This window comes from Centruroides sculpturatus, unplaced genomic scaffold (assembly GCF_000671375.1).
Source record: "Centruroides sculpturatus isolate CEXI.00-Female unplaced genomic scaffold, Cexi_2.0 scaffold1511, whole genome shotgun sequence".
Lineage (NCBI taxonomy): Eukaryota > Metazoa > Arthropoda > Arachnida > Scorpiones > Buthidae > Centruroides > Centruroides sculpturatus.
In genome coordinates, this window is record NW_019385634.1 from 160,371 (window position 1) to 178,138 (window position 17,768).

The 17,768-nt window shown below is 27.7% G+C and overlaps 1 protein-coding gene across 1 annotated transcript in view; it reads right to left on the bottom strand.

Annotated features, from left to right (window-relative positions):
* The window catches only part of LOC111640765 (transmembrane protease serine 9-like), a 50,421-nt gene that overhangs the window by 26,526 nt on the left and 6,127 nt on the right, over window positions 1-17,768 (bottom strand). Inside the window, 9 exon segments of the mRNA XM_023386817.1 lie at window positions 6,625-6,678; window positions 8,053-8,219; window positions 8,298-8,382; window positions 12,908-13,060; window positions 13,125-13,264; window positions 13,342-13,525; window positions 13,594-13,684; window positions 13,755-13,935; window positions 14,016-14,073. Of these exon segments, the coding sequence (XP_023242585.1) occupies window positions 6,625-6,678; window positions 8,053-8,219; window positions 8,298-8,382; window positions 12,908-13,060; window positions 13,125-13,264; window positions 13,342-13,525; window positions 13,594-13,684; window positions 13,755-13,935; window positions 14,016-14,073 (1,113 nt within the window).

A 17,768-nucleotide genomic window follows, 5' to 3' on the forward strand; every position in this document is an offset into this window, starting at 1 on the left:
TTCCCGAACATCTATTATATTTTCCAATTCATGGCAAAACTATCGTACGCATTTTAATTACTTCCGTGCGTTTTATTGCCTGTTTTTATATTAAAAATATTCATGTTATTGCAAACCTAAATAATACACTGTCCTTCACTCTTTTAATAGAGTTTATCGATTAAAAATTTAAAAATTCTAGTAACAAGAAGTAATTAAATGTTTTAAAACCTCAATTTTATTTTGTTTTTCTGCGTTATTCATTTAAATAAATAAACGTTCATGATTTTAGATAAATTTTGAAGTACTTTGTAATGTAAATTATAATAAAACCAAGAATTTAAAATAGGAATAGTTATCAATGAAAAAAACTACAGCGCAAATATCATTCGTTTCGAGAAAAGTAATCAATAAAAATTAAAAGCTATATAGGAATTTCTTGAAACTTCAAAGAATTTTCACTAAATTTGTTTTCTTTATTTTTCTTTATTAAATTCTAAAATTGTATAAATGATCTTCGAATTTAAGGTTTCTGAAATAACTTATTTATAGTAACTTTTTCCTCACTAATAAATCCTTCTGATTATTCGGCACATTTTCTATTTGATGCTGACAAAAAGACATGTTTTCATGGAGAATAATCGAATATCCTTTTCTATGAAATATCGTAAATTATTATGGACTAGCAGACCCTGCCACGCGTTGTTGTGGCTCAAAATGTATCTATTATAAATTTATAACACTTCCCCCGTGGGGAGGACGGTAATTTTTCGAAAAATTTCTTCTTAGTATACATTCTCTTGACGTACCCTATTAAAACGCAATCAAAAACGCAAAAACCCGCATCTAAAATAGTATAAATAGAAGCAAAGTTCTTTACCGTAAGCCTTAATCCTAACCATCTCTGTTCAGTGGGGTTGAATTTCGACACGTATATTATATAAAAACACATGCGTATTCGAATTCAGCGTTGTGTCAAAATTTTAAAGGAATCGGTAGGAACAAACGAACATTACATTTTTATTTATATAAATAAAAATGTAAGATCTGATCTGCTTTAGTTCATTTTCACAGAAAAGCATAATGACTCACAGAAAAGCAAACTTAGGGCGTCGTACTCGTAGCGCCATCTGTTGGGCATAAAAGCCTTAACCATAGATGATATCATTTAATTTATATGAATGTTTAACAGAATAATATACAGCCTATGTCCACCCTGAAGTTCCATTCTAAATATTGGTGAAAGAATTTTTGAAATCGGGTGAGTAGTTTCGGAGATTACCTGCTGCAAACAAACTTACTTACTTACATACTTACTTACAAACATTACCCCTTTATAATATTAGTATAGATAAAATATTACTATGATCATTACATTAAAAAAGTATAAACTTTCTAGCAAAATTTATCTGAAACATATTACAAATCAAAGAAATAGGAGGACTGGAGACAATTGCAACAAACATCATTTAATATTTTTTTTCATAAGAACCAATATATGAAATAAAATGAGACACATGCATTTAGAAACTAATATCCTTCTAGTTTAATATGAAAATTTTGAAATGCATAGAACGATTTTATTATTTACACAATTATTCTCGAAATAGGATGCAGTGAAGTGTTACAACTAACCCCAATGTAGAGTCAATTGTAACATATAATTAGTTATAAAAATTTATATTTATCACTTCTCAGTACAGTATACTAATACTCAAATTCAGTTTATATAATCAAAATAACCATTTTTTGCTAAATCAGATACAATTGCATCCTAAATGGAATCATTCTACAGCTGATAACGATATTGCACTGATTAAAATGAACGAATCTCTGCCTGAAAATAGTTCATTGTGGAAGCCAGTCTGCTTCCCTTCTACACAAGATTATAATTTTACTAGTTGCATCACAGTCGGTTGGGGATTATTAAATTACCGTAAGTATTTCTTCAGTCAATTAATTACGAAATTAAAAATAAATATAAAATTTATGAGTGTTTCAAAGGAGGAGAACCTCCGAAAGTATTACAAGAGATAGCGATGCCATTGGTATCACAAGATCTTTGCAAAGACAACTTTAAAGAAATTAACAGAGTAACAGAAAACATGCTTTGTGCCGGATACTTGGAAGGATCTAAAGGAGTTTGTCACGTAAATTACTTTCGTAAACTTACTTGTCCACATTTTTACTATATTTTAAAAATATTATTATAACCGTAGGGAGATTCCGGTGGGCCTTTACAGTGCCAATTAGACGAAGAAAATTGGTTTCAGGTTGGAATTACATCTTGGACTCAGGGATGCGCTTGGAAGAAATATCCGGGAGTTTTCGTTCGAGTAACTCAATATTTGGACTGGATAAACGAGATTACTGGTCGAAACTGAAAAATTTTATCCCACTACGTTATAAATATTTAACAGTATTATCAAACTTTTATAGTGATTTTTCTAAAATCTCTTAAAAATATATGCTTTATATTCTTAACTTTAACGTAAATTATTATTTAATAAATTTTATGTATAATTCAAAAGTAACCGATGGATTGAAAATACGTTAAAAATTTTGTATTTAAAAAAACCGTTTGTTCTTTGAGATTAATAAAAATATGTTCTATTTTAATTCTAGATTTTTGCTTCAAATTTCTATATCTTTTAATTCGGATTTCGTAACTTAATTGCATAAAAACACAAGATTTTTTTAGTAAAAATTACATCTTTATCAAATACGATCTTGTAGTTTTAAGAAATTACTTTTAAATGCACGTTACATAAAATATTTTACAAAATTTTTCATAAAATAATCATCAAAATTCACAAGTAGTAATGAAACATGAAAAGAAAATAAGGAAGGATCAATACAAATTTTCTTCACGATATTTACTTATAATTTTTTATTTATAAATTTAAAATTAAAATAGAAATATTACGGAAATGAAATATTTATAAGTTTTAATTTAAGTTTTTAATGAAAAATAAAAACGAATTTCTAAAAATTCGCATGAAAATATAATTTGTACTTAATAAAGAAGAAGCTATTCGATAATTTTGGTATTAATCATTTTAGAAAATAATCTGATAGTTACACGATTCTTTTTTTTAGGTTATTAATTTGAAAATTATAGAATGAATATCATATTTAATGTGAGGCAAGAAATATGATATTTCAGAAACTACATGGGTATAACTTTTGATTTATATGTTAAAGAAAGAAAAACTAAATGATTTAAAGGACGTATTATGTCTCAGTTTTCATTTTCGTTAATTTATTTATTGTAAATATATACACAAATATGTTTATTATAATGAAGAAAGTCAAATAAATAATACATAAATATAATTACTTAATTGGAATTAATCATTAAATTCGAGATAAAAATAATTGTATAAAATATAAAAAGTCATTTCTAATTAAATAAATCCAATTTATATTTATTTTATTCATAATATTTGTATTTTAGATAATATACAATTAACTTGATCTTTCCTCTAATTCTTTGTTATTTTGTGTAGAAAGATATCTGAAATATAGTAAATATTTCTAGTTTAATTTTAAATGTGTAAATAAAAAAATTATAAGTGAAGAAAATTGATATTTATTATTCTTTATTTTCTTTTAGAGCAGGAATCTCAAACTCAAACGCAGTAAGCGGTCAGTCAAATACACGTATTCATTATTATTTGTTAAACCAAAATATATTGTAATTAAAAAATAGGCTCTTACAAAGGTCTTTTTTTGCCAGGCCTTTACGACTTACGTAAACAGTCAGACGTTTGAATTGTTTCTGTTTTTAATCACCAATAGAAGTTAAAAACATTGATGTTTAGAAAAGAAATCATCAATGTCGCGAGCCGGATATGATGCTTTAACGGGCCATATCCGGTCCGTGGGTAAAAAATTGACACCCCTGTTTTAAATTATCACTTCTAGTTGTAGATTTTGATGACTATCTTATGAGAAATTATGTAAAATATTTTATACCATGAAATGNTGCAATTAAGTAATTATATTTATGTATTATTTATTTGACTTTCTTCATTATAATAAACATATTTGTGTATATATTTACAATAAATAAATTAACGAAAATGAAAACTGAGACATAATACGTCCTTTAAATCATTTAGTTTTTCTTTCTTTAACATATAAATCAAAAGTTATACCCATGTAGTTTCTGAAATATCATATTTCTTGCCTCACATTAAATATGATATTCATTCTATAATTTTCAAATTAATAACCTAAAAAAAAGAATCGTGTAACTATCAGATTATTTTCTAAAATGATTAATACCAAAATTATCGAATAGCTTCTTCTTTATTAAGTACAAATTATATTTTCATGCGAATTTTTAGAAATTCGTTTTTATTTTTCATTAAAAACTTAAATTAAAACTTATAAATATTTCATTTCCGTAATATTTCTATTTTAATTTTAAATTTATNCAGTGCCAATTAGACGAAGAAAATTGGTTTCAGGTTGGAATTACATCTTGGACTCAGGGATGCGCTTGGAAGAAATATCCGGGAGTTTTCGTTCGAGTAACTCAATATTTGGACTGGATAAACGAGATTACTGGTCGAAACTGAAAAATTTTATCCCACTACGTTATAAATATTTAACAGTATTATCAAACTTTTATAGTGATTTTTCTAAAATCTCTTAAAAATATATGCTTTATATTCTTAACTTTAACGTAAATTATTATTTAATAAATTTTATGTATAATTCAAAAGTAACCGATGGATTGAAAATACGTTAAAAATTTTGTATTTAAAAAAACCGTTTGTTCTTTGAGATTAATAAAAATATGTTCTATTTTAATTCTAGATTTTTGCTTCAAATTTCTATATCTTTTAATTCGGATTTCGTAACTTAATTGCATAAAAACACAAGATTTTTTTAGTAAAAATTACATCTTTATCAAATACGATCTTGTAGTTTTAAGAAATTACTTTTAAATGCACGTTACATAAAATATTTTACAAAATTTTTCATAAAATAATCATCAAAATTCACAAGTAGTAATGAAACATGAAAAGAAAATAAGGAAGGATCAATACAAATTTTCTTCACGATATTTACTTATAATTTTTTATTTATAAATTTAAAATTAAAATAGAAATATTACGGAAATGAAATATTTATAAGTTTTAATTTAAGTTTTTAATGAAAAATAAAAACGAATTTCTAAAAATTCGCATGAAAATATAATTTGTACTTAATAAAGAAGAAGCTATTCGATAATTTTGGTATTAATCATTTTAGAAAATAATCTGATAGTTACACGATTCTTTTTTTTAGGTTATTAATTTGAAAATTATAGAATGAATATCATATTTAATGTGAGGCAAGAAATATGATATTTCAGAAACTACATGGGTATAACTTTTGATTTATATGTTAAAGAAAGAAAAACTAAATGATTTAAAGGACGTATTATGTCTCAGTTTTCATTTTCGTTAATTTATTTATTGTAAATATATACACAAATATGTTTATTATAATGAAGAAAGTCAAATAAATAATACATAAATATAATTACTTAATTGGAATTAATCATTAAATTCGAGATAAAAATAATTGTATAAAATATAAAAAGTCATTTCTAATTAAATAAATCCAATTTATATTTATTTTATTCATAATATTTGTATTTTAGATAATATACAATTAACTTGATCTTTCCTCTAATTCTTTGTTATTTTGTGTAGAAAGATATCTGAAATATAGTAAATATTTCTAGTTTAATTTTAAATGTGTAAATAAAAAAATTATAAGTGAAGAAAATTGATATTTATTATTCTTTATTTTCTTTTAGAGCAGGAATCTCAAACTCAAACGCAGTAAGCGGTCAGTCAAATACACGTATTCATTATTATTTGTTAAACCAAAATATATTGTAATTAAAAAATAGGCTCTTACAAAGGTCTTTTTTTGCCAGGCCTTTACGACTTACGTAAACAGTCAGACGTTTGAATTGTTTCTGTTTTTAATCACCAATAGAAGTTAAAAACATTGATGTTTAGAAAAGAAATCATCAATGTCGCGAGCCGGATATGATGCTTTAACGGGCCATATCCGGTCCGTGGGTAAAAAATTGACACCCCTGTTTTAAATTATCACTTCTAGTTGTAGATTTTGATGACTATCTTATGAGAAATTATGTAAAATATTTTATATAATGAAATGTTTCCTGCGAAAAGGTGCTTTTTTAAAAGCCATTTCTTAAAACTTCAAGATCGTACTTGAGAGAGATTTAAACTTTTTTCTTAAGAATTTAAGAAATTATAGAAGTTTGAAGCAAAAATCTTGAATTAAAATAGAACATTTTTTATTAATCTCAAAGAACAAACGGGTTTTTTAAATACAGAAATATTAATATATTTTTAACCCATCGGTTACTTTTGAATTTTACATAAAATTTATTAAATAATCATTTACATTAAACTTAAGAATATAAAACATAAATTTTTCAGAGATTTAAAAAAATCACTATAAAAGTTTGATAATACTGTTAAATATTTATAACGTAGTGGGATAAAAATTTTCAGTTTCGACCGGTAATCTTGTTTATTGAGTTACTCGAACGAAAACTCCCGGATATTTCTACCAAGCGCATCCATGAGTCCAAGATGTAATTCCGACCTGAAACCAATTTTCTTCGTCTAATTGGCACTGTAAAGGCCCACCGGAATTTCCCTAAGGTTATAATAATATTTTTAAAATATAGTAAAAATGTGGACAAGTAAGTTTACGAAAGTAATTTACGTGACAAACTCCTTTAGATCCTTCCAAGTATCCGGCACAAAGCATGTTTTCTGTTACTCTGTTAATTTCTTTAAAGTTGTCTTTGCAAAGATCTTGTGATACCAATGGCATCGCTATCTCTTGTAATACTTTCGGAGGTTCTCCTCCTTTGAAACACTCATAAATTTTATATTTATTTTTAATTTCGTAATTAATTGACTGAAGAAATACTTACGGTAATTTAATAATCCCCAACCGACTGCGATGCAATTAGTAAAATTATAATCTTGTGTAGAAGGGAAGCAGACTGGCTTCCACAATGAACTATTTTCAGGCAGAGATTCGTTCATTTTAATCAGTGCAATATCGTTATCAGCTGTAGAATGATTCCATTTAGGATGCAATTGTATCTGATTTAGCAAAAAATGGTTATTTTGATTATATAAACTGAATTTGAGTATTAGTATACTGTGCTGAGAAGTGATAAATATAAATTTTTATAACTAATTATATATTTAGGTTGTTATTATTTAAGTAATTCGAAAAATAATAATTTATTTATGTTCTTTTTGCAGAAATAATAGTATAAATTATTGTTTATTTGTTTTTTGAAACTGTTGTACTATTTTTTGAGAGTATTAAGCATAAGATCGTATTATTAATCAAACACATGGCTTATTTTCCATCTTTATTTAAATGATTAAATAAACATGGAAAAGAAGCCACGTGTTTGATTAATAACACGATCTTGTGTTTAATACTCTCAATAAATTATTGTATTTAAACTGCTTGATTTTATTTCCTATTATCATTGCATGATAATAGATAAGAGGAGAGTTGATAAAATAATTTTTAAAATGTCTACTCTGATAATTATAATTTGAAAAGTTTTCTTTTCAATACATGTTCTAACTGAGTAAATAGTAAACTTCCTATATGCACAATGCTTCAAAAATGTGGAAGTAATATGTTATGCCGAATTTGTAATGGAAAATTGTCCTCTATCTTGACTGTAAACCTTTTCCATATCAGTGTTAACATTTTTTTTAAGCCCATTGTACATACGAAGCTCATGTTTTATAAAATTATTATAATTATTACATTTAAAATAGATCTGTTTTACCTTTTCAATGGATCTGTTTATTTCATTATCTTCTTTCGTTAAATTATATTCATTTATACGTATTAAAACTTTTTTATAAGGCATAAAAACTCTATAAAAGTTTAAATCATAAAATTAGTATATTAAGAAGAGAACAGGCTGTTACTTCGAAGCATTTATAATAAGATTCAAGGTAAATTTCAGTCTTACATGCAATGAGCTGCAGTCAAAAGCCAGTCACTATTAATAATCGTAGCGGCACAATAATGAGTCATATAACCTCCAGGTCTTGGAAAACTTAAAGAAACCTGCCATGGCCATTGTCCCTTTTGAGAGGCTCTTCCACCTACGATTCTTCCCTCGCTATATGGAATTGGTGACACTCCACACTCTAGAGCAGCAAGTTTCATCAATTTAATTTTTCAAATAAGTTCTAATATAAAAAAAAAAAAAAGAAAAACGAACTTACCATCATTAGCTTCAGCATAAACGAACAGCAAGACTACTGTATAAATCACTTTCATCTCGGAATGAGAATATGGATCGCATGATTCCTTTTATAAGGGAAAACTAAATCCACATGTTGTCCATTTAAAGGAAGTAAATTTCAATATATCAACCTTTTACATAGTTTAGTTTCCGTACTTAACATTATAACACGAATTCAAATCAAAAACTATGCCATTATTATCATTGTATAAATTAAAAGTTCAACAACCTGTTCCAAATATTCATTAAAAGTTTATTATATTCCTTTATTAATTAACGAAAATTAAAAATTCAGTAGTTTTATTCTATCAAAACTAGTTTTTCAATTTCCGAAAATAATAATTTTTATGGACCAATTTCCGTATGAACCATTTTCGTATCAAAATTAATTACAGTATTTTCTAAATTTTATATATTCAAATTTTTTTAAGTGCTAGAGAAATAGGTTACAACATATTAATTTCGTATAATTGTTGATATTATATTATCTAAATTACGTTGAACCTTAAATTTCGCATTTGTTTTATAAATAAAAAATTATTTTAAAATAGAAGTCTTTCCTAGATTTTTAACTTTTACCTGATTATTAATCATGTTATATTCTTAAAAATATCAATAAAAACACCAAAATATACATACATATTAAAAACAGTGCTTAAACAAATCGGACGAAGCACACAACAGCGTACAGTAATACTTCTATTGTATTACTAATTTGTTGTCGTCGAATTTAGTATAATTTATTATTGTTGTCTCTGCCAAACTCTTAATTGAAAAATAAGTTTTAGTTATTACTTATATATTGTATACGATTGTATATGTATTTATGCTCAGAACCGATTTCGTGGTGTGAGACCCGTGCATTCACACAGGGCCCTCTTAGAAGGGCTTAAAATATAACTTCTTATGTTAGGTGTAAATTAAAAGGTTTTTCTTATATTATCAAATAAAATATTAAATACAAATTCATTTTATTTAAGTTAATTTGTGCTAAAAAGCCGAGAAACCGAAGCTCAAGCTCATCACGGATTCGGCTAGGCCCATAATGGAGAGGCCGAGTAGTAAGGAATTACCTCGATATATCCGGGATAGACCCAAAAATTCCAAGGATTGCTTAACCGGATTCAATCTCAGATGCCTAGGAGTGATAGTCGCCATCTATATTGAATATCAGGCTCTTCCATAATGGACAAAACTGAAGCCAATCAGATATTTTGGTGCCTTAGCACTTATATGATAAATTTATTTTGATTCATGACAAGATAGCGTAGTCCTTTAAATAAACAAATAATTATATTACAAAATAAATTAAATGTGTAATCTTTTTATATTTATTTTTAAGCTAAACGGATGGAATTAAGATAAATATTTGTTCTGAGAATATTTAACAAAAATAGATCGACTGTTTTTCATCTATGAAAGACTAATTGCTTCTTACGTGACATTTAATAACACAGATGACATCTATTTCTTTAGGGGCATTCATTAGCTATCAATTAAAGTTGACTTATCTCAGAAACTTCGATTGAGATTTCTGTCTGCAATATGAATTCGGCTAGGTTTTCGTTTATTATCATTTTTAAATAAAGTATGTTTATATAAAATATTTGCTCTTTCAAAAAATCTAATACAATCATTTCTTCTTAATTTTAAGGATTAATTTTTGTGCCTTTCTTTAGAAGTGAAGAAAGCATAAAAATTATTTGCTATAAATTAAGCCGCGATTTATCTAAATTTTTGTGACTCAATGTGTTATGAAGTGTAAAAAATTAGGACTTTTAGTATCTAATAATATTAAAAATAATTTCTTATTTTTTTAAGTTGCAAATTTACAAGCTCAATGAGCTACTTTATTTAGATATTTTTTTATCTAGACAATTAAAAGAAACAGTATATTAATTTTAATTACTCTCATATTTTGATTAAATTGTACTTTACAGGGAACTTTTATAGCCTAGTTTTTTAATATCTAACGTAATTTTGGTCTCTTCCTTTACATTTAAGATTTGACCACTCTTATTGTTGAAAAGTATCCTCCATTTGCATATCAGGGCTTTAGTTTTTATCTGGATAGTGGAGATTCTACTTCTTTAATCCAGATTAATTATGCCATAATTACTTTTGATTAATGAAATTTTAATACGAAAAAGTTTATTCTTAAAACACAATTCGGTTGATTAATTACTCTATAAGCAGATATACTAAAGAATATCTCCCATAGCAAACGTGATTTAAATATTGATTATCCAAATGAAGCATTCTATCCATTACATTTTCCTATAATCATTCAATTCAATATATATTATAAAGGTAAGGGTACAATGTGCGTGCCGCTAAAACTCAAAAATGTTTCCCGGTACGATCAAGGGAGTTATATGGTGTAGTAGCCCTCTATCCCCCATCCATGAAGAAGGTTTCCGTTTTTACCTGAAGGGCGTACTGTTGAAGATATAAGGTCTGGAAGTTTCGCCCTCTAGAAATTTCTAGCACAGACCAGAACATTCGAGAGTGTTCTTGAGCATTCCACAACATTCCAGATCATTGTGGAACATTCGAAGCCTTTTTTGTATGGGTGGGACTACCCATTGGTGAGGATATATAAAGAAAGATCCGTCGTGGGTTCGAACGTCAGTTTCTTATTAGTGACGAAGGGAAGAACAGAAAAAGAAGTGAAAATTCCAAAGTAGTGCAGTGAGTGAATAAAAACAAACAGCGAAGTGTGGGTAGTCAAAATGATACAGTGACTGAATATAAGTAAAAAATAAAGTGTGAAAACTCTGTAAAGTGTACTTAGGATATTTGTTATTAAACAGTTGATTTGGTTTATATTTTATACAATGTCCTAACTTAAAAGAGAAGAAGCTCTTGCCAGTTCTGAATTTTCTTTTGAATGTTAAAGTTGATATCGTCGACAATATTATTTTTAGTTGCCAAAATTGCCCTTTGAAATAGCCACTTCGAATAACAATAAGAAGCGCAGAGCCCAAACGGTTAGGAGTTGAAATTTGGTACACAGTTAGGGTGCGTCATGAGAACGTACACTAAGAAGGGATTTTTCGAAATTCCCCTCGCAGGGAGAAATAGTTAACACTTCCCTCCGGGGGAAGTGTTAACAATGGAAGTGGTTAAGTAACATTTGAAGTGTTAAGAGAAAGCGACGTGCAAGATTTACAGGCGCAGATGCGGTTTTTTGCGTTTTTACGAGAAATCGAACATATTTTTAGACCCATCTAAAAATGTTCCAATTAGTCTGGAAACAGGTCAAACTAATTCCTGCATTCTGAGAAAACGGGTAAGATTGGCTATAATGTAATAATCTTAATCTTCGCTATCGTTACTTTTTGCCCGAGCAACGCCGGGCTTATCTGCTAGTTTATTATAAATTAAACATGCTATTATAATTTTTTTAAATGCATTATCTTTATAAGAATTTAATCACAAATTTAAATAATAAATTTATTTCATTGTTAAATAAATAAAATAATTACGGCATAATATTAAAACCCATATGCAAAATTTACAATTTTAATTATAAATGATTAAAACTGTAGTATATTTGTAAAATTCTACAAATAAAGTTTTAAATAATATCATTATGTCTCTTTACAATTAAATTCCAAAATATTCGCTTTAAAAATCTATTAAGACACTAAATTTAGAAACATCTTTAAAACTTACGAGAATGGCCTACCAGTGGCTAAGCGGTTTTGTTCCCTGAACACTAGAAGTTCGGTTGTGGGTTTGAACCTCGCCAGGATAGGCTGTCCACATGTAGTTTTCGGGGTTTCTTCCACGTCTGTAACGCTTAAAAAGGAACCAGCTATCCTTAAAAGACCTCCCGAAAGGCATTTCCCCAGCTCCTCATTCGTGGGTAATTTCGTATGGTCATGAGAAAAATAAAAGCTTAGGAGGATAAGAAAATACGCAATAATCTCCATATTAATCCCGATACTGGATAGATAAACTTAGAATTGTTTTACATTACATAAATACAGAGAAAGCAATTTCTAATTTGAGCATTAACCATTCTTAAATATGAAAGATAATTTATTATACAGATATAATTTATTTTTTATGTTATATAGCATTGCATTATGCTAGAGGAAGGCCCTTCGGCATTGTCACACTCCATATTAATCCCGATACTGGATAGATAAACTTACAAGAATTGTTTTTCATTACATAAATACAGAGTAAGCAATTTCGAATTTGAGCATTAACCATTCTTAAATATGAAAGATAATTTATTATACAAATATAATTTATTTTTTATGTTATATAGCATTGCATTATGCTAGATGATCATAAAAAACACAATATAGATGCTTTATGTTTATGTGAAATAAAGTTTTATTTAAATTAGGACAAATATAAACACTGATTATATTATTATATTTATATTTATTATTACTATTATAATATTTTTATTATGTAAACTATTTTAATATTTTAAATCATGATTTAGTGTTTTTTTGGTATAGTTTGCTTTACATAAATCGACATTTGAACGTAATTATTTTGTACAACACGAGATACTATCAAATAATTACAGTTAAAAACTTAATATAATTCGCTAAGAACTCAATAATTTTTTATCACAGCGTTAATCCAGGACAGATAATGACTAACTCGCGTAAATACACCAGGAATATAAGGTTCGGCACATCCAACACTCCAAGAAGTGATGCCAACTTGGTACCATTTTCCATTTTTCTTACATTGTAAAGGACCACCCGAGTCTCCCTATAAACAATTAAATAATATAAATAATATCAAGAACTAGACGTCTAAATATTAAATATCTTACGTTGCAAACACCAATTCCTCCACGACCAGCACAAATCATTCCTGGTGTCACGTTCAGGTACCTGGCATGTAACATCTTACAGGTTTCTTGTTCAATAATTGGAAGTGATACGGCTTGAAGTAAATTTGATCCTTCTCCCTCTTTAAAAATCAAACTAAGATCAAGTAATATTGTTTTATAGTGTGAGAAACGCAATAAACATATAAAGCTTACTTACGATAATAGAGTCTTCCCCAGCCTGTTGCTACACAGAATCTATTATCTACAGTAAAGTTCTCATCAGCTAAACAAATTGGGGTGATATGTGAATGATTTTCTTCAAAATCTATTGGTTTAGATAATTTTAATAGAGCAATATCATTTTTCATAGTATTTATATTGAAATCAGGATGAACAACGTACTGAAAAGAGATTAAAGTATATTATACATACAATTCAAGTATTTAATTATACCACCAAAGTTTCATACTTTGCTGATATGACGAAGAATTGCTCCATCTTCTCGCTTGCTCACATCAAATTTTCCTAACCAGATTACATAAAATTTAGGCATGGGAACGCTAAATAATAATTCGTTAAGATTATATTATTTATAAAAATAATAACAAATTATATATAAATAAAATGTACTTTTCTACGCAATGCGCTGCCGTAAGAATCCAATTTTCATTGATAATTGTCCCACCACATCTGTGTTCGTACCCAAAATAACCACGAATTGCTATCTGCCATGGCCAGTCTCCCGGAGAACTCGAAGTTCCTCCCACAATGCGTATCATTTGTTCTATAGAAACACCACACTCTTTTATGGCTAAAAATATAATATTTTAACATTTATAAAATTAGCCATTTCGTACGTGAATTATTTTAAATTACAATAAATACACTTACCATCATTTCTATGCATGAAGAAACAAATTAATATGATTGATGTATAATAATGCATTTTCTAAAGGTAAATCTGTGAAATTTAAAAATCTTTTTATATATAAAGGAAAATTGCGAGATCGTTTATTTAATTTATTGAATTCAAGATAATTACAAAATAATAACTGGAAGGATAAACAACATTCTCTTGTAGTTGTTTAAGTATCCAGGTTATCATCCAGGTTATCAGTCGGTTTTTTGAAATTGGTAAATATAGATAAAACGGTAATATTCAATTAAATGCATCACTGTATGTTCTTACAGCTAATTCAAATTATTTTATAATTTTTTATACGAAATTTTGAATAAAATAATGTAGTAAAACATTGTTCTAAATACATTAATTGTTTCCATTTCATTCACTCATTTTTTAAGTTTAAGAACTAGTAAAAATACTGAAATATTTTAAATAAATAACGATTATTTAGAATGAAAGAAAATATTTCTTTTCCTTTTGTTTTGGCTTTCTTTCCTTCTTATGACATTTTTCTCACACCCATTGTGAGTTCTACTAGGACTACCAGGAGAAGGAGGGAGCCTGATTCAATCAGGACGAATCGCCATAAAAATTTTGCAATTTTAATTTAAGTAATGAAAATTTATGAAATTGTTTGATACAAATACACATAATTAAGTAAAACAAAATATTTATTTTACTTACATTAGGAAAAGTCTGATTGAGTTTAAAGATTTCCACCCCCCGCGTAACAGTAAACCCGTAACATTAAAATAAAAAATTAGTTTAATGAGCTAAAAATATAAAAGGTGAAAACACATTAACATAGTAAAAGAATCACTAGTAAGTATATAAATAAATATTTTAAAAATTACAAAGAATGCTTTTAGAAGTATTTTTAAAACGAGTATAATATTTAAAAAGTATATATTCGACGTTAATCATATTTTGTGAGGAAATAAAAACTAAGATATTTAGCAGATATAATCTTTAAAAAAAGGAGTAAAAATACCTGAAGGATTACGCAAGTTCTTGAGTGTTTTTAGTCGGAGTCAATCGGATCGTATAAAACCATTAAAATACTTAAAATATAAAAGCCGATCACATTTAATGCGTTATATAAAAGAAGAGGGCCCCAGTCCGAAACTAATGATAACCAAAGTTTATTTAAAATCAGATAAATTTTATCGAATTCTCATGAGAATTTTTCTAGAAGGGAAATGCCATAATCGGCAAGAAATTGGAAGTTTGTAATTTTAAAAAATTCGAAGAAATGGACTTGCAAATCTTCGGAGAATTTATTGCTATAATAAAAAATCATTAGCATGAAAGCATTGTTAACGTTAGAAGTAAAAAATTATACAGACTGAGACATAAACATCTGATGGTGTTTATTTTGTAGAGACATTTTGTCGTAAGGCCCTAGTCCCTAGCGGCATTAGTGTATTTAGCTGCATATTTCTGAAAATTCTGTTGGCTTTTTGTGAAATCTCCGTATTAACTTATCAGAGAAAGAGAGTAGAATTCAGTGACCGTGGTGCATTGAGGTCTGTAAAGGAGATTCTTGCTACGATATAAGCGTTCATAAAAATCAACTTCGTCACAGCTATACAGAGAACTTTCAACACATGACATATTTCCTCAAAAAAAGACTGTTGTTGTTTAGGAAATGGCGGAAAGAAGGTTCAGTGTGTGATACGTAATGTTGCACAGAACATTCTTCACCGGGTGATAGTTCCCTTCGGACCGGAATGGAACAGTGGTTGGAAAATTAGGATGGCCATCTCGTGGACATTATTTTCAAGACAACAATGGCCCTTCCATTGGGTATCTTTTAGTGGCAATAAAATCTGCTTGTAATGAAACACGTGGAATTAAATATTTTCTAAAAATCGTCAGATGTATACATTCCACCTGTATAAGGATTGCATTAATAAGTGGAATAAGACAATTGTTATTATTTCGCCAAGGAAGAGTTTTGCCCTTCAGTAGGTTTTCTATGAGAAACCGGCACATATTTAAGGATGCGTTTACTTTTGAGCTAATACTGCTACTTCTGAACACCGAAAGTGACGTCATTAGCATGTGTATTCGTGCTTACATGTTCAGTTCTAAAGAAAACTCAAACGCTAACAAGAAATATGGCAGCTTTTTGCAAATAATATTGTCAAAGTTACTGTTTTAAATGTTACGTTACAGATAGAATTACTTGATTCGGAACTGGACGAGGATGATCATGTTATAGATATAACTGTGGAAAAATGAAAGAAGAAAAAAAAAGCAAAATCCATAAAGAAGATAAAAATCTTTATTGAAGAGACTGTATCTGTTTATAATTCAACCGATTTTAAACAGCATCTTAGACATACAAGAGAGTCTTTTCAAAGTATAATATACAGCTAATATATTTTTATGAGCCAAAAATCAAAATTTTGATGCTGTTGAAGTAATTTTTGTTTTGTATTTACAGGAAATATTAATATATAATTTATAAATATTTGAAAATGTTTACAGTTGTGTACTTTTGTTTAATTAAATTATTTTTCAATATTTAAGTGAAAATTTTTCTGTTTTTTCAAGGGGATAAATTATTAATTCAGTCTTTTTTCTTTCTTTCTTTTATCTATGGATATGTGAGAATTGATTTGATAATTAAACATTAATATTTTATTTATTCTCTACCTTTTTTTAAATTCTTCTTTTTGTATAACTGCATTTAATCAAGTTCTAAATAATTTTCTAAGATTTCTTTTAACAATTATCAACAAATCAGATTTATATTCAAAATTAATTTATTAAAATCATAGCTTAATTTTAATATATTTATTTTATTAAATTAATAGAAATTTCCAGTGAAACTCTTAAAAGAAACGTTTAATTAAATCTGTGATTTTTTTCACAATATTAGGCTGAGCAGAATTGAAATTAAATCGTAATTTCATTAACAGATGGCGACACTGCGTTATTCGGGTTACAAAATTTAATTTTCTAGTGCTTTGTAAGAAGTGTTCTTGTTGCTTCACACTATATTAAAATTAAGTCATAACAAATAATTATATATGAACTTGATCAGCTCCTAAAAAAGTATAGACAGTACTTTTCTTCACTATTATTTGTTTACTTTCGAAATTATTACTGAAATATACTTATACAGTGAAACCTTCATTAAAGGACACTCCTGAATAGCAAACACCTCTAAATAACAGACAAACTTCTCGGTCACGACGGTGTTTGCTATTCGAAGATTATACGATATAAGTAAAGAAATAATAACATATATACAAATATATTTATATTTCAGTTAATATATATATATATATATATATACATAATTATACAATATGAAACTTTTCAGCGGCTTAACCAGGATTTTGAGAATATGGATGCAGATGCGATGGGACCAAAACACGTGCCCCTTATTATTTTTTGAAGAATGTTATCCAATTACCTTAGAATTACTTTATTTACTTAATCTCACCTATTAAACATAATGATCTGGTGGTCCAACATTAATTAAATTCACGCTACGACTGCCTGAATTTTCATGAGCACTGTCGACAGAATGCTGTCCTCTTGAGATCCTGCATTGCATGGCTACTGATTGAAGAAACTGTGACTGCTACGTTTATCTTCAGGTAAGTGACTCACCGCGTTTGCTGGTGGCCTTCAAGAGATCTTTCAAGCATCAGTACTGAGTAGACTCTTTGTAAACCCTCTACAATCTACAAAATTAAATCTAGTTTTTGAATTAATATATTTTT